General features: G+C 41.5%; 1 protein-coding gene across 1 annotated transcript in view; it reads left to right on the top strand.

Annotated features, from left to right (window-relative positions):
- The window catches only part of LOC109969442 (mitogen-activated protein kinase kinase kinase 11), a 37,621-nt gene extending 17,453 nt beyond the window's left edge, over window positions 1–20,168 (top strand). The window contains exons 2-10 of the mRNA XM_020616330.1: window positions 1,731–1,911; window positions 3,346–3,494; window positions 4,737–4,912; window positions 6,000–6,252; window positions 9,013–9,129; window positions 12,723–12,894; window positions 12,986–13,083; window positions 13,256–13,879; window positions 17,587–20,168. Coding sequence (XP_020471986.1) covers window positions 1,731–1,911; window positions 3,346–3,494; window positions 4,737–4,912; window positions 6,000–6,252; window positions 9,013–9,129; window positions 12,723–12,894; window positions 12,986–13,083; window positions 13,256–13,879; window positions 17,587–18,179 — 2,363 coding nt within the window. The 3' untranslated portion in view covers window positions 18,180–20,168. The remainder of the gene's footprint in view (window positions 1–1,730; window positions 1,912–3,345; window positions 3,495–4,736; window positions 4,913–5,999; window positions 6,253–9,012; window positions 9,130–12,722; window positions 12,895–12,985; window positions 13,084–13,255; window positions 13,880–17,586) is intronic.
- The last annotated feature ends 5,643 nt before the right edge of the window (window positions 20,169–25,811 follow it).

Genomic DNA, 25,811 nt, shown 5'->3' with positions numbered 1-25,811 from the left:
AGAGAAAGATAAATTTCATATTTGTATGTTGAAAGTAAAGGGGGACTGGTGAGAACAGATTTTAAGCTAAAGACTCAGTTGAAAGAAGAAAAAAGGAAAAGCACAGAAAGTCGGAAAGTAACTGCAAATAGCAGGAGTCTTACTTCCCTATAATAAGTCAAATTCTTTGCTGCTTCTCCTCCCTGCATTTGACTGCCAGCCTTGGCCTGGCCAGCCTGCCAGCAAAGGAGAAAAGTGGCACGGCTGCAGATCATCATCATTATCATCTTAGAACATTATATTCCTTTTTCACAGAAACTTGCCCCACGAGTGTTCCATTGCTGCGTAGCTGCATATCACTGGCTGGGTGACAGAATGTGTTTGCTTATAAGTTGTTCTATTTTACACCGTGTACTTTTCTCATTTTGGATTTTTTTATATTTACATCCATTTTTACAGACCTACTATATGTAGACCAGAAATCATTAGTCCTATGCAAATCCACTTACTCATTTTGCTTATTACTGAATCCAGGCTCTGATTATTGTTATACCATTTTCAGTAGATGGAGGGTTTCATAAAGTCCCAGTAAGCATGGGTTTGGAAATTTGTAAGCCAAAAGCAGTCTAGATCAAGGTTTAAACCAGGCCTTAAATGTGACTGAAAAATTAAAACTGCTCTGTTGTGTATCCTCAAATAGATAGTGTACATTGACACTTTAGACAGTCAGTAGTAGGCCACTTACGTATATACTTCAGCCTGGTAAGGTGCTAACTTTGGCATTATGTTTACGTCAAGATGGAAGCACTTATCAGAAGTGCTCAGATTCTTTGCTTAAGTAAAAGTAGCAATACAACAGTGTAAAAATATTTGTTACAAGTAAAAGTTCTGCATTCAAAATGTTACTTAAGTAAAAGTACAAAACTGTTAGCATCAAAACATAAAGTACTAAAAGTACTCATTGTGCAGAAAGGCCCATTTCACATTTCTATACATTATATTATTGTATTATAATTATGGTTGCATTATTGTGTAAGTCACATTTAATGTTGCAGCTGATAAAGGGAGAGCTAGTTTTAACTGGCTTATATGCATGTCATTTGATTTACTGCTGAGTAGCTTGTGAATTTTTCCCCACAGATCAATGAGGTCTTATAATTCTACTGCAGTGTGCTAGCTGTTAAATGAAGTTCTGACTTTTTCTTTATGAAAGGCAGTTTAAAAACATGTCGAAAGTATTTCTTTACTCTTACATCAGTGTGATATGTCATACAACATTTTCCCTCACTCCTTCTTTGCAATTTGCCTGGCGAATAGACTCTAAACATATGAGTGAGTGCAAATGTAAATAATCTACCTATTACCAAAGTAGGAATTGTAAGATTTTCATGTGAAAATATCACAAGTCTGAGTCAACCAACCAATAGTGTATCATTTTTGATATTTCACTAAAGGACAAGCATGTTCTGTGTTATAAGTTGTTCTATTTTACACCGTGTACTTTTCTCATTTTGGATTTTTTATATTTACATCCATTTTTACAGACCTACTATATGTAGATCGCCAAGCCGCATAATGGTAGTCAGCAGGTGAGATAAGATACAGGAAGGAATATCACTGTGCTGTAAAGAAATATGTCATGTTTTCTGGACATTGGCTTGCTGGTCATTCCATGCTAGTCACTTAATTTGACAAACTCTTAAAACCTTGCCAAGTCTTACCTGTCTTTCTACTTCTTCCCTTTCCTCCAGTCCTTTTAGCTCAGCCCATAGAGAATGAATGTATGGAGGGTTTGACACTGAAGATCACGGATTTCGGCCTGGCCAGAGAGTGGCACAAGACCACCAAGATGAGCACCGCTGGCACCTACGCCTGGATGGCCCCTGAGGTCATCAAGTCCTCTACCTTCTCCAAGGGCAGCGACGTCTGGAGGTGAGCGGTCGTGTGTGTTTATGTGTGGGTGTGGCAGTTTCTAAAGCTCAGTGATATTTAGCAGCTGTGTAATTTACAGTTGGATTCGGCTGAACCAAATCCAGGATTTTCATTATGTGCACAGGTGTGCTTGCAAGGTACTTAAGGTATGAAGCTGAGCTATGAAAAGCCTCTTGTGCCTTCGGAATTTCTATGAAAAGGAAGTGGCTGTTTGCTGAGTCATATATATCTATTTCTCTCTCTCTCTATTTTTGACACACTTTGCCAATGAAATTAAAGAACGAAATAAAAAAAAGGCTGCGGCCTGAGCTCTCCACTTAGCAAGCCTCCACAGCAGGTTCAGTAAGGCCTGGGCGAGGGCTAATTGACAGTGTGGGAGATCCAAGTCCTCTTCTTAGGACACAGGGCAGCTCCCATTGTGTGGGCTCAAAAGCCCTGTGTCTGTGTGTGTTGGTGTATTTGTGCATGTACAAGTTCTGCATGCATGAGTTCACTTTGCTTTGTAAGCACATCTCATCAAGCATAATATATTCCATTGCACAAATGTGTCTTGGTTCTGTACTGTCAGTGCTACGCTAATGAATGCATCAGGTATTATGTACAAAAGCAACAAGAATTAAAAAGCACAAACATCTACACTACCTGTCAGACATTTGGACACACTTTCCTCTTCTATTCGGCAGGAAAGTGTTTGAACATTTGTGACTGGTAGTTAATAATATTTAAATAATCAGTAAATAGGTGCAACTCATGTTAGGAAAGATACTTTGATTGGATTGTCACCTTACCAATTTACTGTGTAAAATTTTTTTTTAAAACTCCAAATGCATATTTAAACCACCCATAACGCACCAATCAATTTTTTTTATATCAACTGCGTATCAAATGTGAAAGGGGTCACTTACAGAGAATCTTGTTAAGTTAATAATCTCTGAGTTCATCTTAGCTTTATGAAATCTTTTATCCTCTTTCAGCTTATTGTTTTGGTTCAACAACCTGGAACTTTGGTTCAGTCTCACTTCCCTTTTACCTGAAAGTTTTAATTGAAAAAGCTTAGATGAGCCCACTGTTCCCTACCTGCCTGAGCTGAACACAGTGGCACATCTAGCAGCCAAAGAGATAAATTATTCCCCTCATAAGAGGGTGGAGACCAAACAGAGCCCAAAGCAAATGCACATTGAACTCAGTCATCAGCTAGCCAGACACATGACTTGAACTGTTGAAATCTAGCATTGCTCTGTCTGCTTAACTTTTCAATGGAATACTATGTCAATGCTGAGCTTTGTTTATATATATATATATATACACACTACATATTGTATGTGCTTTAAAAATACAGTATAATGTGTGTGTTCCAGGATTTATATTATATCCTGCCTAATTTTGGTCTGACTGTACTGTCTTATGCCCCTGTTGTTTGTTTTTCCTCTCCAGCTATGGTGTTCTGCTGTGGGAGCTGCTAACTGGAGAGGCACCCTACAAAGGAATTGATGGACTTGCTGTCGCCTACGGAGTCGCTGTCAACAAACTTACCCTGCCCATCCCTTCCACTTGCCCCGAGCCCTTCGCTCAGCTCATGGCAGGTGGGACGTGTGTTTCTAGTGTTTCTATGTGTAGAAATGTAATTGAATGCACTCGTAGCACTGTTAAGGCAGCGGCATTCAGCCCAGTGATATGTGAGAGTGCTTTTCCGTTAGATCACGTTGGCATCCCCGGCACACTCGCTTTCCATTTCCCCAAAACTGGATTGAAAATGAGAAAACAAATTCCTGTATGTTAATAGAGTGCCCGTGGAGAGGAAGTATTTTGTGCCGGAGCCACCTTGTGCAATATATTTGTACCCATTTATTTTTTCCCTTAGCTCAGTTTCAAGTAAAACGGAAAAAGAAAGGTCACCTGGGTACTTTCTAACATGCTTCTGGCTTGTTATCTGCTTTGTTCCTGACACATTTGCCACACAATCAGTTTACATTCCTTCCACTTAGCTCCTACTTTTGATGTCAGCTTATCTTTTACAGTTGTACTTAAAAAAAAAAGAGAGAGAGAGAGATCAGTGCACAAAACCACCAGTTTAATTGATGAGAGGTTTAATTGATTATCAAATTGGTTTTTGATCAGCTTGTAATGCCCCAAGTGTTCCAGCAAATTATCCAAAAATGCCACCACAGCATGTTAATCATAACATTTTGACTAAGTGATCAGCTTGACTCTAGATTGTGCTCACATAAGTGCCTTAAATATGTGTAAATAAAAATTACAGGCATTGCAGGATACTCATTCAATATGAAGCGTAATGAGCGCACAGACATCCCTCTCAGTAAGTCATCTACCCAAATTTTATGTCTTAAAATTCAATGAAAAATTTCAGTAGGGTGATTAAAATTAGCTTATTTCAGTGCAGATCAGTTTATGTGAGGATTACGGTGAATCACTTAGTGACTTCCTTTTTTCTGATCCCTTGATTCAAGAAGGGCATTAAAGGAAGTGAAACTGCACTGGAAAGAAGTTAATTTGCCTGCATTGTTGACACATTTTTCTTCTTGTTTTGAGGAATCAAGATTTTACAGCTCAGTCCCGAACAAAATAACCCAATTTTAATTTAACCACACAGCAGGTTGAATTTTTCCAGCATGAAATTTAATACCTATTTTGCTCTGCTTTGGCCCCACCGCTTCCTTGTTTCTAACGTTTTTGTGTCAGTGTCAGGACATCTCCGTGTAAGAGATTGCAGATGTGCAAGTGGTAACTGCACGAGTGCAAGTCTGCAACTGAAATGCTATAGCATGGATCCTGGGGACTGACTGTGTCTGCTCTATGCGCGACAGAGTGCTGGGACCAGGATCCCCACCGCAGACCCAATTTCAGCTCCATCCTGACCCAGCTGACGGCCCTGGAGCAGCAAGTGAAGGAAGAGATGCCACAGGACTCGTTTCACTCCCTGCAGGAGGACTGGAAGGTGGAGATCCAGGACATGTTCGATGAAATCCGGGCTAAAGAGAAAGTAAGATGCAGTCAGTTAAGCAACATAACCATTTTGTATGTCTTTTTTTACCCAACCATTCATTCATCTATTCTGTTCTCTCATTTGTTCTTGAATTTCTGGACCTTCGTGTATTGTAGAGAAATGCTAAACAACCCCTCATGTCGGTGTTAGTTAAACCATTCGATGTTAAATGTTGGCTTGTTACAGGCTTGTTACAGAAATGCATATTGAGCTCTTTGTCTGCTCTGTGATTAGTTATCTGTTCAATTAAAGAAAAACAATTACACAGAAGTTAGAGAAGCAAGCTTGTGACCAGAAGGTCGCTGGTTCAATCCCCAGACCGGCAGCATTAAATCCAGGTGCAACAGGAGACAATGCAGCATTATTAACACCTCTGTGGTGCCCTTGAGCAAGTCCTTAACCCCAACCGCTCCAGTGGAGCTGCTCACTGGCCACAGGTCAGTCTGTGGTTGCACTGGGCAGTTTCCAGGTGTGAGGTTGAACCGGGCGTCCGTGAAAAAGAGAGGTGGCCTCTCAATGGACATACCATGAATAAATAAAGGTAAATAACCAACAGATGAATTACTGCGATACAAAAGTGACTCCCATACAGAAGCTCCAATTTTATCCCCAGAGAGGTAGCGTAAATATATTGTACTTTTAAAGTGATTTGAAATGCATATAGAGATATTTCAATTCATACATAAACCTATATGTTATTGCACATGTGAAACAGAAGAGAAGTTAATTTATATACAAACGCAGCTCATCAAAGAAACAGTAATTGTAGTTTTGAATGTTAATATTACTTTCGACTTTGTAGAGTATTTAATAAAAGATCTGTACAGAACAAAGTCACATACTGCAACCTTTTTAGCTGTGCCAACACCTTGAGATCAAACACTCACCTGTTGGAGATCAAATAAAATGTATAACCTAAGTTGTGAGTCATCTTAGCCAGTACTACTGCTCAAAGGTTATCTGCAACCAGCCTCTTTGGCATCACTTCACACTGTCACCCCGGAGGAGATAAACCTGTAAACCTGCACCACCTCAGTCACACGCGGTCACACCTCCTCACCTCTTTCATCATCTCCTCCATCAGGAGCTACGATGCCGTGAGGAGGAGCTGAAGCGAGCAGCTCTGGAGCAGAAGTCCCACGAAGAGTTCCTGCGGCAGCGCGAGCAGCAGCTGGCTCAGTGGGAGCAGGACGTGTTCGAGCGTGAACTCAGCCTCCTCATCCTCCACCTGAACCAGAACCAGAACCAGGAGAAACCCAACGTCAAGAAGAGGAAGGGCACCTTCAAGAAGCACAAACTCAAGTCCAAGAATGGCGAGAAGATCAGCATGCCCCAAGGTGTGTGTGTGTGCGTGCGTGTGTGTGCATGTGCGCTTGAACTGTCTTTGAGTTATTTTGTCAAAAATTTACTTTTAACTGGATTGTGTCAGCCAGCAGTTTTAACGTGAAATCCCATTTCAAGGGTCATTACTGGCTCAGTCTCAAGAAGAAACAAAAACAACAACAACAGGAGTCAAAAAAAAAAACAAGAGAGCAAAGAGGAAGTGAGGGGGTGAGGGGGAGAGTTTGTGGTGTACTTATTTTAATGGTGTAGCTGGGCTTTGCTGAAGGTTTCTGTCAGGGAGCTCATGTAGGTGCCCAAAGGCTGATTATTTTAAAATAGAGGCTGCACATTGGTGATATTTTCTGCAGTCATAGAATAGCTTTAAACCCTTTCATCACAGACATTACCAAAAGTGCTAGCGCTTCAAAATCTTCCCTCATAACATTCAGACCCAGACATGACTGAAACACTGATCATGTGAAAAATAGATCAGAGGCCTGACTTGCATCTGCACTGACCCAAACACTTACACCCACATGCATTTTGCCTTTTGGCTGCTGTTTCTTACAGTATCTATCCTGAACTGTCACAGCCCACAGCACTGTGTTTCGGTGTGTGTGTGTGTGTGTGTATTTCAGTCTGAGCAAGCATGTGTAAATGCAAGGTGTGTATGGGGGCCTTGTTTTTTTTTTTAAATACTTGTGAGGACCCCAAACCAGGAGCCCAATAACACTGTGGGGACTTGAGGGTCGAGTTGGTTTTAGAGTTGTGGTTAGAATTAGGTTTAGGTTGTGTTAGTGGTAAGGTAAGGGTTGAGGTTAGGCATTTAGTTGTGATGGTTAAGGTTGGAGTAAAGAACTAAGGAATGTATAATGTCAGTGAATTTCCTCACAAAGATAGCTATACAAATATGTGTGTGTGTGTGTGTGTGTTGTGGTTAGGCCTTTCCCAGCAGCAGCAGGGCGGTGATGTGGTGGTGATGGGGGGGTTGATGAGAGGGGAAAGTGAGCCAACCACGCCTCAGCACTTCCTGTCCATGGATACACTGCTGGCTGGCCCTGCTCAATTTTTTTTTTTTTTTTTTTTTTGCTCTCACTCTATGCCCTTCTCTCTCGCTCTCTTGTTCTTCCCTCACCTCTCTCTCATCCCCCACCCCTGCCCCCATCTCCAGCTCCCTAGTCAGTGTTTTTATTCTACTGCTAACCAAATCTTTTTTCCCCTCTTTATTTCACAAATATTATTCATCCTGTGTTGCTCTTGCGCTCTTGCTCTTTGCATCCAGTGGAGTAACTTGTATATGTATTATGCTTTATTGCATATTGTCTAAAGGTAGATGTAAATAACATACTAAGAATGGCTGGTGTGAAAAATAAGAAACATAAAGGAGAAAACTGTAAGCATAAACACTATGCAGCTCGAGTTGCTCAGTTAATTATTACCTACATTTGCTAAAAAGCTTGTACCAGCTTATGGTAATAGCTGCTTTTCTTAAATTTATCATTTCTGCAACTGAATTATCTCATCATGTTAAACCTTGTGCTTTGTTATCACTTCCACCACTGGTACATGTACACTTAGTTTTTGCAGATAAACACAACACTGAGACCTTTTTTACATCCTCTAAATATGGGTAAACAAGTAATAAATAACCATTAATTAAAGGGAATGAATTAAGTTAAGGCAAGAGTATTAATTACACATTGAGGGAAGGAAATGGATATATTAGGTGCATGTTAATTTGAGCTAATGGTCCATAGTATGAGAGCATGAATTACTAATTTATTGTAATAATGTTTGGAGATTTTCCCTCCTGATACCTGCTGCTGCTCCTTATTAGCAGTTTTACCTTCTGTTGGCAGCAGCAAGCAAGTAGCCTTGCTATGACTTCTACATGCTAGTTACTGCTAGTAGCAACTTTTACTGTTAAACAAACTGTTATATCGTCTGTTAAATCCCCAGCAGATATAATTTTGGGCCAGCTGTGGCTCAGCAGGTAGACTGGGTGTCTCCTAACCATAGGATTGTGGTTTGATCCCCGGCTTCTCCAGTCCACATATCAAAGTGTCCTCGAGTGAGACACTGAATCCCAAGTCGCTCCTGGTGATATCACCAGTGTGTGAATGTGGAAGCTTTTCTGTGTGTGAGGGGGCGAATGGGAAATAATCACTGAATAATTCAATGTGTAGAAAAGCATTATATAAGACCAAATAAAATGGATGATGTTAAGCATACTGGACACTGCAAAGGTATAATACTAAAGGTAATTTGAAAGCCAAATTTGATGGTACATATTAAGACATTTTAGGGCATAGATCACTAATTTGAGGGAGGGATTAGAATTTCTCTTCTCTCCTGTCACCTACTGGGCTTGATAGCTTAATATTTGCAGTGTTAACTAGTAGCAGATTGTAGCATGTTGTTAGCCACAGCTTGCATTTTACTTGGTTGTAGTTACTTGAGGATTGAATGCAACAGAGAAATGAACCGTGTAATGTAAAGATACTGAAATCTCTTTACAGGGTTAAGTTTCACATCTCTCATCGGAACATTTATTACCAGGCAGAGAAATTCCTCTACCATCAGAAGGTAGTATTGGCTGTTTTAGAGAAACACGGAAGCTAAAAAAGTGTTGTAACCTTCAAAACAAATGACAACTCATGAGTGTATGAATGTGAAGTAGAGTGAGGAAACCAAAACTTGTGTGTGTATTCTGATCGGTGTCTGTCATCCAAGTGGTCTGACATCTGTCCTACATCTGTGTGTACGTGTTTCAGATTTCATCCATAAGATTACGGTGCAGGCATCCCCAGGTCTGGAGAAGAGGCGGAACTCTCCTGATTTGGGTTCAGGCTCCTCGCCCTCCTTTGGCCCTCGTTTCCGTGCAATCCAACGTGAGTGCTGTGATTTTTTTTATTTTTTTTTTATTTTATTTTTTTGTCCTTGGGCATACACATGCACACACGTAGGTATAGAAGTGCACGTAATATGCGTGTTTGTGTGTTTTCAGAGAAAACCAAACACCGTGAGATCTTTCCTCTCCTTGTATTCATACACAGACCCAATTGCAACATTATGTCTCTGTTTCCAAATTCTCTCCTTTCATGTGCTCTCAACCACCCACTCGTCTTTTTTGTCTTTCCCTGTTTCCCTGTAGACAACCCCCGCCCCCCGCCTTACTGTTCTTTCGCTCTCACACACACCCTTTTCCCCTTTCAATAGTCTGTTCCAGTCCAAATATTATCTGACTTCCTCTCTGTGGCTCAGCACTTCTCAGCAGCTTTTTCCACTGCAGCCCTGCTCTGCTCCACCTGTCTGCAGTTACTGCTATGCTGCAAGCGGGGGGAGCCATTGAGCTGTATTTTCCAGACAGAAAGATTCCATAGTTTTATATGCATGTAGTGCCTACAGTGCGGTTGACTGAATTAAGAATAAGCAGGGAGGAATTCATTGCTGCAGGAGAAGGGGTTGAGAAGGGTTGCAGCAGCGGCAGAGATTTACAATACTCTTCTGCTTGTCAGGTTTTTAGACAAACACCTCGAGATAGCTTCCCTTTGGAGAGAAATTGTAGCCAGTAGGTCACAGGGCGTCTTAACAAAACCCTAAAGGAAATTTGTGGTGTAGCAACAAGCAATGAAATGGATTTTTCTAAACAATTACCACTGGGCCTTGACATAAAAGCACAAATTGCAGTGAAACATTTATCTTTAAAAGTGGTTAGTAAACCAAAACATCTGCCATCTTCATTTATTCATTAAATAGAGAGTTGATTTTCTTTACATCCTAATGACTCTGCTTAATGGCAGTCACTAAGCCATGAGTGCGCCTGTCATTAAAAAGTGTTTAGTGGATATTTATGCTTGCCCTCTCAGTAGCATGTGGTGATTTATTGTTGTGGCCTCTCAAACTTATTTGTCTAGAGAACTGCCAATTTGATTTGCCTTAGCCCACAGAGCTCCATTCAAGAAGATTTTTGTTGGATTAATACAATTAAGAATTAGTATGGGGTGCACGCTGAAACTGTTGGAATGAAAGCCTTAGAAATAAATTCTCTCATTGTGCCAAAGTCTACTGAATTAGATAAGAAGAAAATTAAACCATCCCACATTTTTTAGAGACTCTTTGAACTCTGGATTGTAACAGTTGCATGTAGCATTTTTAGCATCGCACTTGGCTGGCTGTATGATATGTTCTGGCAGCTTATGGATATGGCTGCCCTCATTTATTTATTTATTTATTTATTTATTCTATCTGCGGGGGCAGGATTAGTTTTGGTGGTTGTGCTTCTGTCTTAGTCCTATTCCTCATTCCACTTTGAGTTCCAGGCGTACAGGAATCTGAAAATGTACAGTCGCAAGAAAAAGTAACGGCGCTTTATATTTCTTATGGGTGTGTTCAACAAAGACATGAAAGATCACGGCTGTTTGTGTTTTATCAGCTTAGAAATAGTGTTTGTTGATATTTGTGACTTTGGTGAAGATCAGATCACATTGCACGACCAATATATGCAGAAAACCAGGAAATTGCAAACAGTGCCATTACTTTTTCTCATGACTATATATGTTTACACAGTGGATAGCAATGCCATGAATTCAGATGAAACCTTTTTGATTCCCAAGAGATGAATTCAAATAACTTTCATAATCCTCAGACATTTCCTGTAACACCACCTTCAGGTTAAAATCTTCACTCATCCAGAGAAATGTCTCAACAATAAATACAAAATGTATTACAGAGATGATTTTCTCTTACAGGATGAACTGGAATGAATGCCTTTGACCTTTTAACTTTTCTTTTGTGCCATCATCAAGTTCAAACTTGAATTTGTCCAGTTTTTTGTTTATGTCCAGAAACTTGCCAAACAAATGACATTTCTGTTTGCTGTCCTAGTGCAAATTTGCAAATGATGGTGAACATGGTAAACATTACACCTGCAAAGATCAGCATGTTAGCACTGCTGTGACTACTCACAGATCTGCCACCATATGTTTTTACATGAATCAGAGACGTATATAAATATGGATGAAGCATCACCACTTCTCTCCACTGTGCAAAAGTGAAGCCAAATATTATGAATGCAGTGGCTACCATCTTGGCATTTTGCAATCAGATTCTCCGCAGTAGTGATGGAGTACTTGAGTGGTGTTTCAGACCACCAATCAAATCTCAGCTTGATAATAGCTACCAAAAATTACAGGAATCACCTCTGGGAAAGAGAAGCTTTTAATTTGTACTTTGAGTCTCTAGTTTGGCTCATGTCCCATCCACTAACATGGAGGGGGTGGGAATTATGATGATCTATACTCTCGCCAGCCACCAGGGGGCGATTGATTTGTGGTGGCTTCACAACTGAGAGCTGTCACGGCGTTCATGACAATGATATGAGTACAATCTTTGGTATTCATCTTAATAATAAATAGACTTTTTAAGCTTTTGTATAGCCTTTTCCCTCAAGGACAGGGACAATATTACGTCGGCCCCCTGCAGATTTAATATCAGCTTTGGGAATGTGTGAGCACAGGAGCAATTTCTGAAATATACAAAAGAAAACTTTATATTGCAATCATCATTCAAGAAATTCATCATTTCAAGAAATAATTTTCAGATGATAAAATGGCTACCCTGACACTATGACCTGACTTCTGTGCTTTCTTTGAAAACAATGTTGGAGAGTCAGAGGAGGTGAAGTGCTTCAGTCAGACCTCCAGTATACTAGAGGCCAAAGAAAATAATACAGCATGCCCATCCAGTAAGCATATTTACTGAGGCTGAAATGCTATGGCATGAACAAGAGAACCACTGGAGGAAAGCAACAACAGAACCCACTGAAATAAAATAGCAGCTTTAAACTGTTTTCACTGGTATTTGCAGTATATCATAATTGTGTCCACCTTCCACTTTTGTCTCTCCTTTTGACACCTGAGATGTTATGCTGAGAAGGTTCCTATGAGGCATTTTTGAAGGGTGCAATGCAGTATGTATGTTGTAAGGTGTTGTCACAAGAATCCCATTCTCCGTTAGCAGCACAAGCCAGTTGGAGGGGAGGACAGTGGAAAGAGAGGTAGTGTTAGAGCCCAGGTAATGTGTGAATGGCAGGTGAAATCCCACATTTAATTAGCATGCTGCACTTCCTGTTCTCCTGGATGACTTTGGCTCCTCCTTCTCACATCTTCTGCTTTGTGAACCATTTGTAAATTAACCTTTCAACTGAATCTACCCAGTGAGGTGAACCTGATGTAGTTTTAGGGGAAATCAGGATTTAAACTGTGCACATATATGAGTGGAGAAAGCACATTGAAGTTTAATGACTTCTGGATGTAGCAGGAGTTAAAGGTCACTGTGTTGGAGATTATTGCAGGCTTGCCTTAATTGTTGGAGAAACCTGTGTTTTAAAAATGCTTCCCTCATCAGAATACAGCAAAGCAGTATGCATACTGATGCTTCACCTAAATTTCAACCTTGTTTTTTTTCCTCTTTTTCTCTGCAGTCAGTCCCAGTGACAACAGTTGGACATTTGGTCTAAGCCCGGTCTGGCCCCTAGAGTCCACTTCTCTTAAACATGCCAATGGAGACCTGAGGTTGGGGCCCCACTGGAGACCCCAGAGCCCAAAAAGCCCCAAAAGTCCCAAAGTCCTGCGCCTTAGTCCCCAGGAAAGCAGGTACAGCAGGACTTTGTAAGATTTGCTAAGGTTTTATTACACTCAGTTTGTCACCATGCTTCAGTATTTTTGAATTTCTTGTTGTTTCCAGTCTGTCGATGAGGGCCAAGCTCCTGGAATCAGACAGCAATGAGAACGGAGGGTCCAAGGACGATTTTGAGGAATACAGGCCCTCCACGCCAACCCTGCGCAAAATGTTATCAAAAAAAATTTACCCCGCCAGTGGCTTCTTCCATTAGCTGCCATTATAATTCATACTGTCATGAGTGTGAATTATAAATAGAAGCTAAATTAATAATAAACGTCTCTCTCTCCTTCTCTGTCTTTTTTAAAACTAAAAAAGCATTTTCTCCCTGTACAGGATCCTCAGTGAAGGACAGCCTGCGGCTTCCGCTACCTCAGGGAGACTCAGGCAGTGAGGAAGGGGGTTCTTCCCCAGCTGGCTCTCCCAGGCCTGAGAGGGGTTCCCAAGGTGGCCTGAGTAAGAGCACCCACCGAGCCCTGCTGGGCGGTGGCTCCCTCCTGGCCTCCATAGGACTAGGTCGCTGTCTGGATATCCCCCCTAGGGTGCCCCCTCGAACAAACCCCCCTTCCTTAGAGGACCGCACCCCCTCAGAAATGGAGATCTCCTCCCCCAAGCCCCTCATTTCAGATCCTCCAGTAGTGGATGATCTCATCACTTTCTCCACCTCTGAGCCACTTCCCAGACCACTATTGGATTTAGCTCTACAATATCAAGAACTGAAGCCCTTGCCTCTGACACCACCACCGCCACCAAACCCCCGTGAGCGGAGTAGCCGCCGGACTCCACAGACACCGCACAGTCCGCAGAGCCCCAGAACCCCCCGGCAGCATGGCAGGGTCAGCCCAGGGGAGTGGATCCCAAGTTTCCAATCGACCAACGGGGAGCTGGGCTGTGAGGCTTGGGAGCACACAGCTGACAGGAGGAGGCGGTCCAGCCAAGGCCTACACGCCTCTCAGCTAGGTCAGTCTGAATCGGTTGAACACGCACACCTCCAATTTTACAAATTAAAATCAGTTAACTTGTCAGTGGGAATATCGCCCACCTTGATTTCTAATGTTCTCTCTGGACTTGAGGAGCTTGTCAAGTCCATGAGCATTACTCAAGTGACATCACCTAAATAACTCTGGGCCTGGAGACTATGAACAGTTAGACTGTGTTCCTAACTTGGGATGTGGAGTTTGAAAGAACTATGAGCAAAGATTTGTGATGGGAAGTTGTAGGAAGTCTAGTGCTTTGAGAGTGTGACCTTAGCCTCCGGTGCTTTGTTTGGCAAGTGTTTTTATGTATTAGTTGTCTGTTGCAAATTTCCCAACTTTATAAATAAATGTCCGCATGAGAGAGAACTAGAGAGCGAATGAGGACAGAGAGCAAGTAAGGACAGAGAGCAGTGTCAGCAGGCACAAGGTTAATCAGAGAATTAAATTATTTTTTTCTAATGTTTACCGATTGTTCCATTCTAAAACCCAGAGGGAAGGATTTTTTATGAATGCGCCCACAACTCATGCTTTTGTCTGTTCTGAGGTGAGGTGCACCTTGTGTGTGTGTGTGTGTGTGTGTGTGTGTGTGTGTGTGTGTGTGTAGCCCTGCCCTTAGACGGTCACAGAGACCTGAAACTGGATGCACAGAGTAGGCTACTCAATGTCTCAATTTCCATTTATAAATATATAAAACAAAATCAGATAACAGCCCGTTTCATTTTAAATTGGTCATCAAGTACACAGACTGTTGGATGTCATGATAAGCATCCTGCCTCTAGTACTGGGATTCCAGCAGCTGTGTAAAATGAACATGGGAGCAGCAGTTTGCTGGCTTTTTTTTTTGAGTTCAGTGTAAAGGGCTTAAATCAGTAAAGCCGCCTTGAAAGAGGCGAAAAAACACAGGCAGTTTGCAGCAGTCTGTGTGTAAAAGGGGCTATAGAGACAGACAACCATTCACACTCACGTTCACACCTACCGCCAATTAACCTAACCTGCATTATGAAGGTGCAATCCTAAATCAGTGGAGTGCCCCTTTAAATTACAGGCTCCCTCCAGTTTGGATCCATAATTTAGTTTTTAATTCACACTATACTATTCATCTGTACTAATGTACTGGGAGACACCACACTGAGAGTGGATCCAACGTTTACCCTGAATAATATACCTCCTCAGCTCTGCAGCATGACAATGTTCTGCCACAGTTTTTCCGTTTTTTCTTTCTGGCACAAGAGAGGCTGCTGCACAAGCTTGTTCATTTACATCAAAGCTTGTCTTCAGCTATTTGCATATCTCAGGTAACAGTTGGCCCTTCATACTTCACTGGTAATACTTGCTAAGCAAAGCTACCATCCACTTCTGTTGTTCTTTCCACTTTCAATCAGAGTTTTCTTTTATTGCAACGTTGAAGGTAAATGCAGAACATCAGGTGGCACAGCTGAGGTCATGCAGACAGAATTGGCTGAATTCAAAATTGCTAATCTATTCTTGACGTCACCATCACTGTCACGTCCTCAGATGCTTTGGGGGCTCAGCATTCTGCTTTGGTTATATTAGCACTCCATTTTTCACCCCCTACCCCCACCAAAATGACATGTGAAAATAGGAACTGTTCAGCTCTCATGGAGCATATTTAAACTTTTGTTTTAATTTATGTTAAGTGCCATGCTAACATGCATTATCTGCCTTTCAGCAACACTTTGATTTACAGTACATTCACACGTTCTTTCCAAAGACTAATATGCATTTCTTTCACAGTTTAGAGCCGTAATGATGGAGGCATGGGTACTGACTGTTTTAAGAGCGAGTGGGCTTTACGAGGGCTTTAAGAGTGCCCCCCGGTAACATTTCACACGCTGTATCTGGTCCACTTGACTCACAAAGCTTTGGATTCTCCACAGAGAGATTCTTGCAGCTTTGCCCCCCAGGCACCAAGCAGACATGCCTCTCCTGTTCCACTGCTAACTACCACAAGCTCACAAACCGAATGTGCTCATTACATTGCACACACAGAGGCAAAAAACCACACATAATTAAACAGAGAGTGTTTTAGCTTAACATTTTATTATGTTTATTGACTGTAATGACTCAGGCTCAGATGTATAGGCAGACTGCCACAAGGTTGCTGGTGGTGAGTGTGTGCTTAAAAAGAGAGAGATGAATTCAGAAGATTCCTTCCCTGGTGTTTTCGTTAGCCCTCGTGTGACTCCTCATTGCCGTTTCTTGTCAGCTGAATAGCTTAGTAGCCTTGGAGAGTTGCTGTTGATGTAAATACTGCCATTTGGCACACACATCACATTTGAAAATAGGAAATGTTCATTCAAGCTGAGTTTAATGTTGTCAGTGCTAATTTATACTTGATGCTGCTGCTGCTCTGTCAACTGGTTACACAGCACTATGTTATACTAATTTCATTGTTAGACTAATTGCATCAGCATTCTGTGTTAGTGATTGCTTCCTTTCTTTTTGCAGCTGTATGGTGCCACTTTCATGTTTCTGTTTGGATCACTGTTATCACACAGGTTTGTGTCTAGCAGAATATGTGAGAACAAATGCAGAATTCAGATTGGAGAGTAGTGCATCGAGGAGCACCAGGGCAACACAGCAGCAGTTTGAGAGTAATTTACTGTACAGATTAACAATAAAGTCCCCCTCAAGCAAGGAAGTGAAGGACACAATGATGAAGATGTTTAATAAGCTGAATATATTGTTGAGCCTTTCTCTGATTTAGCATTTTTGTTTAAAGGGGCACTGGACTATTTTTACAGACGATATTCACTTTACTTGTCATGGAGAGTACAACTCAGCAGGAGCGTTGTAATCCACGAAAATAACCCTGATGATGTCCTAGTGATGTCATGGCGGTTATCTTTAGTTTGACACAAAGCTGACAATTTGTGGAGGAAAGCATTTTAAGAGCGTTTTCGCATTATGCATGATTATTTTGTACTGTGCCTGAGCATGGTTGCTCCCCCCTCCCTTCTACCAGGCAGGTCTGTTTTCGTAGTTAGTTTGCAATCCGCTAGGTAGGAGAAAGAAGAAGCTGCAACCACTTGGTCATCAAATGGGTGTCTTTTGTTTCGGTTCCATGTGCATGTAAATACTGATAAATCGTTCCATGAAGCTCAGTTTTTGCATGTTTTCGTTGGCCCGTATTTCAAGCAAGCATTTTACTTCTTCACTACGCCATCAATTCGCAGCCATGTTTGTTGATGTTTAAACCGATGGAGTTGAATAGTTATGATGTCACATAGTGGACCACTTCCTTGTTTGAGCACGGTTGCATTCACATCTCTCGCAGACCGTGCTCATGTACACATGAATAGTGCTTGAGACCACCTCTTCAAGGGATCTTGGGGAATGGAGTCCAGTATGCTTGTGTTCACACTGATTAAAATGAACCGGACTTTGGGTCAAGTGTACTCGGATCCGGGCATGGGTCCCTAATATGAAACCGCCCTAAGGGGCAGGAAGGGTCTGAAAGATGCTGTTGACTTGTATTATGTAAATTGTAGGACCTAGTGTTTGATAAGCTTAGCTCATACTAGTGACTGAAGTCAGGATATCTTGGCCTCTGCTGCTTTTATTTTGTTCATTCTATTTTAAGTTTGTCTCTTGCAAGTCCCTCAGCCTTAGAAGGGGAATAGGGCTGGAGTGGCCTTTTAATGATTTTTTTTTTTCTTTTCTTTCCAGTTTTGGACCTGCCCTTGTGCCAAGACACACAGGACTCAGATGACAAGCCTTCAGTGCCCTATGTTCTTCTCCCCAACCCTGCTCTCTGCAGCCCAAAAACCCGCCGCCTGGAGGTCAGTGTCATCCCCCGGCCCCGCCCGTCCCCCATCCGCCCTCGCATCGACCCCTGGAGCTTCAACACAGCAGGTGGCATGAACTCAGGTGGGAGCCGCAGCCCAAACCGCTCGGACAACAACCCTCTGGGCTACCAGCCCTCTCCTACCAACCCGTTCACCAACTGTGACCCCTTCCCTTCGCCGGACTGTGACCCATTCACCCTCAAAGCTGACCCCCCGAGCGGCTCAGATACAGCTTCATCATTTGACCCATTTTCAGCTCCCTTTCCCACCTCCCGCTCTGCCCCATGCTCTGCCAACTGCTCGCCTACTTTGCCCTCATTCCGCGTTGTGCCCTTTGACTCGCCGTTGATTGACCTGGGCTGGGCAGCCAGCAGCAGGCCCCTGGATGGCACCAAAGAGAAAGCTAACCCCCGCAGGAAACTGGGGCTGAAGCCCTTCAAGTCCCCAATGCAACTCAAAGATGACAGATTCTAAACATGGCCTTGCCTGTGGCTTGTGGCCGACTATCCTATGGTTGTTAAAACTGCGGGGTTTTTGTGGTTTTTTTTGTTTCTTTATCAGAGGAACACAGTCCCAGGACTTTCTCACTACTATGTCCTACGTCTTAACAAGGATTTGGAATCTTTTTAAAAACGCACACCCATCTCCCAACCCACAAAGAAAGGTTTCCCTCAATCATTGCAGGTCTTATTTATAAGCTAGCCTGCTGCTTTGGAAACCAGAAAGCCAGTGAAGGGTAGTACATTTGATTGTGGGATAGCTGCCTGTGAACCAATAGCTGGCGCCCATTTCATTCTCCCTCTCTGTCAGTGTTTCTCTGTCCCTTTGAAGGAGCAGAACACAGATCACGAGTCCCATCTTCAGATTCTATCAGGCTGCTCATATCACCTGCTTTCATCTCCACCCTACCTTTGAAGCATTGTGACAATGCAGAGGTGGATAAGGCGGCTTGCACAGCTTCATGTGCTTCTACCTCTGCAGACTGAAAGGACAATGGGAAAATTGGAATGTTTTTAATATATATCTTTTCAAGGTTCCTTGAATAATTAATCTGGTGCATAGAGAAGATTCTATGAATTTGGCTTAAATTTTGCAAATCAGCTTAACATTGCTGTGGAAGAAACCGTTATCTGTGTGTGCGTGTGTGTGCGTGTGCACGCATATATGTCTAGACACATTGTTCAAGGAAAGCTTACTTTTTTTTTTAAACAGCATCTGCCTGTTGCATTATGGGAGAAAGCACTCAGAAAGGGTATTCTAAGCCACTTGTGACATCCATGACAAAACTGTGGCCCACTCATTCCACTTGGAAGCAGATAACATTCCAGTCACATTCCCCCGGAAATGCCAGGGATTGAATAGATTCATTTAGCTGGCAGGCGAAACAGTACAGGAAACAAAATGGGGGAGCGCTCTGCATTCCATTCATATGCCAAAGAATGCCACTGTGACAGTGTAAGGGCTGGGACCAAGAGTATATGCAAATAAGTTGTTTTTACCTCCATAGAATGCCAGGCGGGTGGAGTTTACCACACTGGACAACGCAGACAGAGTTGAGACAATCAGATAATATTTAAACTCTAATAAAATTTCCTGTGGTTATTTGAAACTATCCAGACTGTCTTATCGCCATCATTTGAATTTGCAGACACTATAGTTCATAGGTATAGAAGCTTTACTGAATACTTCATTTGTGCAGTCCACCAGAGTAGGAGTAGTCTCACAAAGCCAGCTCACATTTTCTTCGTTGTAGATTTAATGATTGACAATTCTCTCCTTCACCTGAATGGATGACTTGCATCACTCGCTTGGCTGCAATCAATCCTGTCTTCCAGTTGTTGAACCAGGAAAAACTGTTGTGCTTGTTCTGGAAATGTTAGATTTCATTTACAGTTTCTGAAAAATACGAACCTAAAAGGTTCTGATTCATGCTTCATTTTACCCCTGTAACATCTGATTTTAAAGGAATACTTTGACATTTTGGAGAATTCACTCTCTTGGAGAAGGTGAGATGAGAAGATACCACTATCACCGCTGTCCTTTCAGTATGACACTGGAGCCAACAGCTCGTTATCTTAGCTTAGCATAAAAGCTGGAAATATGCAGAAGCAACTAACCTGGCTTTAAATAAAAATCCAGAGCTTACTGATTAACATGTTATTTCATTTATTTAATTCAAGTTTAATAGCAGCCCTGACAGAGCCAGGCTAGCTGTTTCCCCCTGTTTCTAGTCTGCATGCTAAGTTAAGCTAACTGGCTACTTGCTTCAGCTTCGTATTTACTTTACAAACACGAGAGGCATCAGTCTTCTCATCCAACTCTGGAAAAAAATAAGCTCATTTCCCAAAATATTGAATAACACTCATCAAGCACCATCAGATGTTTTTAGACAGTTTTTTTAACTGATTTTGTGAGATGTAGAAAGGCTTTGTGAGACTAGAGCAGCAGTGGACCTAAACTGTCCCTCAGTTGTTGTTTTTTTTTTTTTTTTAAATAAATCCTAAACCATTCTAACAGCACTAAAAATATCTGGTAACATCCTTTAGGTAACTATTATGTCATGCTGAGATACTCTGAAAGCAGATATAGTATAGACGTTCAATCATTGAACAGTAATACAGGGGGAAATTCATTGTGCAAAATATCATTTTCTTTTTTTCACTAACAGCAGCCTCAGCAGACCAGAATACACTCAACCAAAATTGAAAAACTTTGAGTCTTATTTCACAGTCAGTATCAACACCGAAGCTACAAGAAAGGGTAATGGCACTGTGTGCATTTTCCTGTTTTTTTTTTTTGTTTTGTTTTTTTGCTGAAGATCAGATCACATTTCATGAAAACCAGGAAATTTCAAATTGCAGAGCCATTACTTTTTTTTGCAGCTGTTAATATATGCTGTGAGACAGGTGGAGAAAAGGGCTGCAGCAATGAATTCCTAATAACTAACAATGAATATCTCCTTGAATGGATGGAACATCACAGACTGATAATGCATAGCATAACATAACTGGTGTAGGTCAAGCATTAAAGCAACTGAAAGAGACCCACTTACACATGGCACACACTCAGCATGTTATCCACGTCTTTATTTGAGCATTACGAGGTACAGATACTGATCGGGTTCATCCCTGGCACTGGAGACAATAGCGGCTTTGTTGTGATGAAGAGTGAAAACCCCATCTCCAAAGAGGAAAGCTTTGCGATTACCCTAATAATCCTACTGACGAACAGAGGAGGCTGATAGTGATAATTAGCCTCTTGATAAGAGCAGGGAACATTAACCAAGCGTTTAGATACTCGGTTAATTAATTTGCCCCGATGTTACTAAAATGCCCTGCATCCTCCTCACAAGGTATTGAGTCGCTTACTGCATTTGCTGACGGTTTAAGCTGGGCCCTTTCTTGTGCATAAAGTTTAAACAACAGTTTGAGCTGCCTTCCCTTTTTCCTGTTCCTTTCCTCTCTGTTGCCATTCGCTCCTCAGCTGTTGACCAGATGAGATCTTCACTGTTGAGGCTCACCTTTTTCTGCATCCTTCCCCCTCAAGCGATGTGGGAGATAGATCGCTTGCTTTCTTTTTCTTCCAACTCCTACACATTTTTCTCCACTCTCCTCTGGAAAGTTTTCTTGAGGGTAGTTTTGTCCTGACACTGCAGAGCACTGAGTTCAGTAACAGCCTGCTTTATATTTGCAAAAAAAGAAATGGCATTTTGTTTTAGGACAGTCCATTTCCTGACTATTGATTGTTTATAGAGCTGGGTGAATTTGTTTGGAATCGAAGCAGGAGATGTATTGTATATTTCTATTGTACCTTAATGTGCCATGCACTAGACATCCAAGTAATACTCAAGGTGAGGTCAGGCTGTACAATGCGTTGTCCAGCCACATCATCTTCACAGCAGAAGTGTTTATAGCTGTTCCAAATAGCCACACTCAGGCGTGGTGAAAAGCCTGCTGTCATAGAGAGAGAGGGGGAAGATGTGGTGAGTTGTGTAAATGATGCACACTTTCAAGGTAGTGCACTTGGATGTACACATGAAAACTGACAGTAGTATTTGTATCAAGAATGTAAAAAGACAGCTTAAGAGAGTGCTCAAACCCTGCCTACTTTCAGAGCTCTGCACACCTGGCAATTACTGTGTAATGTGAAACTGGGTGTCAGATTGTCTCTAAAGAAGAGTGTGCTCAACCAAAAACAAAAAAGGGGAAGTTGGAATGCTTATAACCAAAGTAAAAATACAAACACAAAAGGATTTGTACACCGAAGTCAGTGAGCTCTTTATTTAATTAAAAATAACAAAAAGCCTTCGCACTCTGAAAGACAAATGAAACATTTCAGAGTGCGAAGGCTTTTTGTTCTTCGTTTGATTAACTTTTGCTGAGTGACATGTACCTTGAGCGCTGTCTTTTTTTAATATTGCTCCTTTTATTTAATTGAAATTGTCACACTTGAACACAACATTTGATCCAATAAGTTTAACCACCAAAACAAAAGGGAAGGATAACATCTGCTGTGCTCATCACAGAGGTCATAGCAAGTATATACACACCATATGGAATCTGATGTCTCTTGCAGCAGTGTTTCCAACTTTCCTCTGCTCACCACCGACATTTTACCAACTTCACAAGTGATGAGGTATTGCCTCGTCTTCTTGTGTCAATACACAAAGCCACAAGAGCTATCCTCTGATTGTCATTAGGCTCGTGTAGCTATTACTGTCAACAGAGCTCTTTGCGGGGATGGGGGGGGGGAAGATCCATGAAGGAAATTGATTGAAAAGCCTGGAAAATTAATTCTGTCACAAATTCTCCGCATGTTGAGTATCCACTTCAACTTGCCATTCGTGTCTTCTCTGTGTGTTGTGTCAGTGCTAGACTTTCCTCTCCGACTTGATGCTGAAAATCGTTACCTGCTGTTCCCCATTAAGGGTTGCACACCGACTATATGAAACATTGCTTACAATAACAGCAGTCACTGTGCTTTTCACATGTGATTAAGTTATTACCATTTGGTAGTGAGGGAATTATTTTCCTCCTGGTAATGATGTACAAATAATAGGCGCTTAAGTGGAAGGGGTGTGAAACCTTCCCACAATTAAATTATTAAAATATATATTTTTTAACATAAAGTAATACAACCTTGGCACAGACTTAAGGCATAATCAGAACTCGACAGAAGTTTGGTAGCTGAGGGACACATCAGGACACATAGGCAGTATTTTATGGACAGGGACATCGATTCTGGGCTTAGGAGCTATATCTGCCACTGGTCTGCTTGAGCTGACAGCCAGTACTTCAATGAGAAACTCCTGATAAGCTGTTTGCGACTGCTCTTCCAGGCATCGTCTCATCTGTCATTGCAAATCAGCGTCCTGAGTACAATCCGACAGTGAGAATGGAAGTGAATTCTCCACAGGAGAGAGTGATATCTGGCCACCAGCAAGCCGCTTTCAGCCCCGCACCTGCAGGAATTGGGCATGATTTCATGATCTTAATTCAAAGTTTAGAGTATTGGCTCTAATCAGTTAAAGGCAAATGGTCAATACGTTACATGAATAAAACTCTAATGTGACAGTATAATGGAGGAACCCAGAGGCCTTGACCCTCATCATGCCAAGAAGCTACAGTGGTTGAGTTTTAGAATTTTAGATGCTGCAAGCTAGTGATTTGCTTTGTGCAGGGGTAACAGTGGAAGATGTAATTAGAATCATCCATTGGGGTACACACACACTCGGAGCTTAATTTAGCTTTGTGAATGGTGGGTATACATACTAATTATCTAATTTGCCCCAATTAAGCCACTGATTAAAGTGCAAATGTCATGTATAGATTTGTATGGGATTAATACTACTTGGGGACATTCAGTAATTTGTATTACCTTTATAGTAATGGTGCCAACCTCTTGTAAACCTGCCACATCTGCAAAATTCCAGTGAAAATACATCAGTTTGTCAGGATTTATACTTTTCCTCTAGCCTCCAATCAGTTAGTTAAAAAAGCAAAACCCATTTCATTTTTCTCCTTTAACAACATTCAGTTTATAACATTAATTACAGCAATTTATTTTGTCCTTCTGTTTATCTTTCATTTGCTTATTTCATCTTTTATCTCCATCATATCCCTCTTTCATGTTAGAGTACTGCTCCTTTCCATGCTAAATCAGGGCATGATGAGTAAAGGCTGGAGGTGGTTTTATCTTTATTGTAACCAATTCACTTCCATCTTCCTGTTTCCAAAACTATATAGATACTTGAGTGTGATTTAATTCAGTCTTAAAAATGTGTCCAAATTACCCCAGGAGAAGTCTACGTGTGTTTGTCACAGTGACAAGATGGTGGCAGAAGTTGATGCTTTTCCCTGATTATGATTTGAAAGGATATGTGCTGTTTGAATATGATTACGGTGAATATCCATGCATTAAGGTGTTGTGTAAACCCACGGAACTTGAACCACGGAGAGAGTTTCGCTGTGAGAACATTTGAATCTTGTTACTGCACAGCCATCGGGGTAAGCTATCCAAGCTCCAAGATAGAAACATGAACTTTGATTACTCAGAGGAAATTCAATAGTCTAAATGACTGAATTGAACTATCACTGTATTCTGATCACTCAAAGTAAAAAAGCATGTACACATGGCCATTTCTTGTGTTTGACTTGAACTAAGGAGGCGACTGTTTCTTGAGCTGCTGCAGCACCAGTTAGAGCGTGTTTTCTCTCTTTCATAGTTACTGGGAAAATTGAAGATTCACCAAAGATGGAAAGAAAAGCACAGGCTGAACACATGTCACATATTTTACTGATTATATCTTACCTTGGCGAGTCAGTGAAGAGTAAATTCTGACAGGACAAAATAAATGACTTGGCATTGAGTGGCTTTCGCCACATTTACTTTTGCTGCTCGCTTGTGATCAATTAAGTGGAAGTTACAAATATACTTTATTATCAGCCCTGTTTCAGTTGCCTCTCAGCTGGCCATCAGCGCCAGAGACACATTATTGCTTTTTCTGGGTCATATTAAACTGAAACACCTGCCCAGGCCTTTGTGTGGTGTTAACAGGCCGAGACCAAATGATCAAATATGACCCTTCATTGACTTTACAGGAATTGCACATCCCAGTAGTGATGTGGACAAAAGCCATGTCTGCAAGAGGTACTGCCAGATGCCTAAGCTAATGTTCGGTCTCTCTAAGTATGAATATTTTTTCTAATTCTTTTCAGTCTGTGCATCCAAGGTCACCATCTGCTGTCCTCTTTTTCTATAACAATGAAAACTGAATGAATGGGAGCCATGAAAAGAGGACTAATTCATTTCCGAGGCCACAGTAAACGGCTCTTGGAGAAGGTTGGTGCTCTGTTTAGAAAATAAACATGGATTTTATCTATGAGGTTATTAAGTCCAAGGCCCACACACTCATCGCCCCTTCACTCAACAGCATGCCCTATGGCCGTGATTATTGTTCTGTCTAGCTATTGACACTCGATTACCTTGTGGTCTTTCTCGAAGCTGTTTGTGTTGAGCCAAGTGTTGAATGAGTGTGCTACAAAGCAAATGATTGAGTAAACAGCCCTTGTGTCTCAAATATAGAGACGGCAAATTGATTTGTATGTTGTATGCACAGCATTGTTTGGAGATGGAAGGAATTAAATAGTTGATAGTTATAGCTTTTTCTGAATCATATGTCTTACTACAAATCAGCATGAGCAAATTGTAGATACAAAGCCCTGGTCACGCCAGAACGTGCTTGAAGCTTATTGATTCATTTACTACTTATGCTAATTAAATGTTAGTTTTGCTACTTTTCAACCACTAAACATCATTTTTCCTGCCTGAAAATTATAAAAAGGGAGCCACGGTTTGACAAATTTGTAATTTCAACATTCAACAAGGTCTTCAAAAGCACAGATGTAATTCAGAGTAACGTCTTTGACTGAGGCTTGAGAGTGTTTAACAGTAGGTGGTCTCTTTCAGGTGCTTATACTTAATAACTGAGCTCTATCTAATACACAGAGGCAGTTTTAAACAGTTTGGATGGTACAAATCCCCATGAGTTACTGGTCAGATCTCCTCCATTCACAGCATCACAGTACTGTACAAGGCTATTCCTGC

Source organism: Monopterus albus, unplaced genomic scaffold, assembly GCF_001952655.1.
Source record: "Monopterus albus unplaced genomic scaffold, M_albus_1.0 scaffold173.1, whole genome shotgun sequence".
Lineage (NCBI taxonomy): Eukaryota > Metazoa > Chordata > Actinopteri > Synbranchiformes > Synbranchidae > Monopterus > Monopterus albus.
The sequence above is the reverse complement of the archived record's forward strand: the minus strand, read 5'-3'. Positions and strand labels throughout refer to the sequence as shown.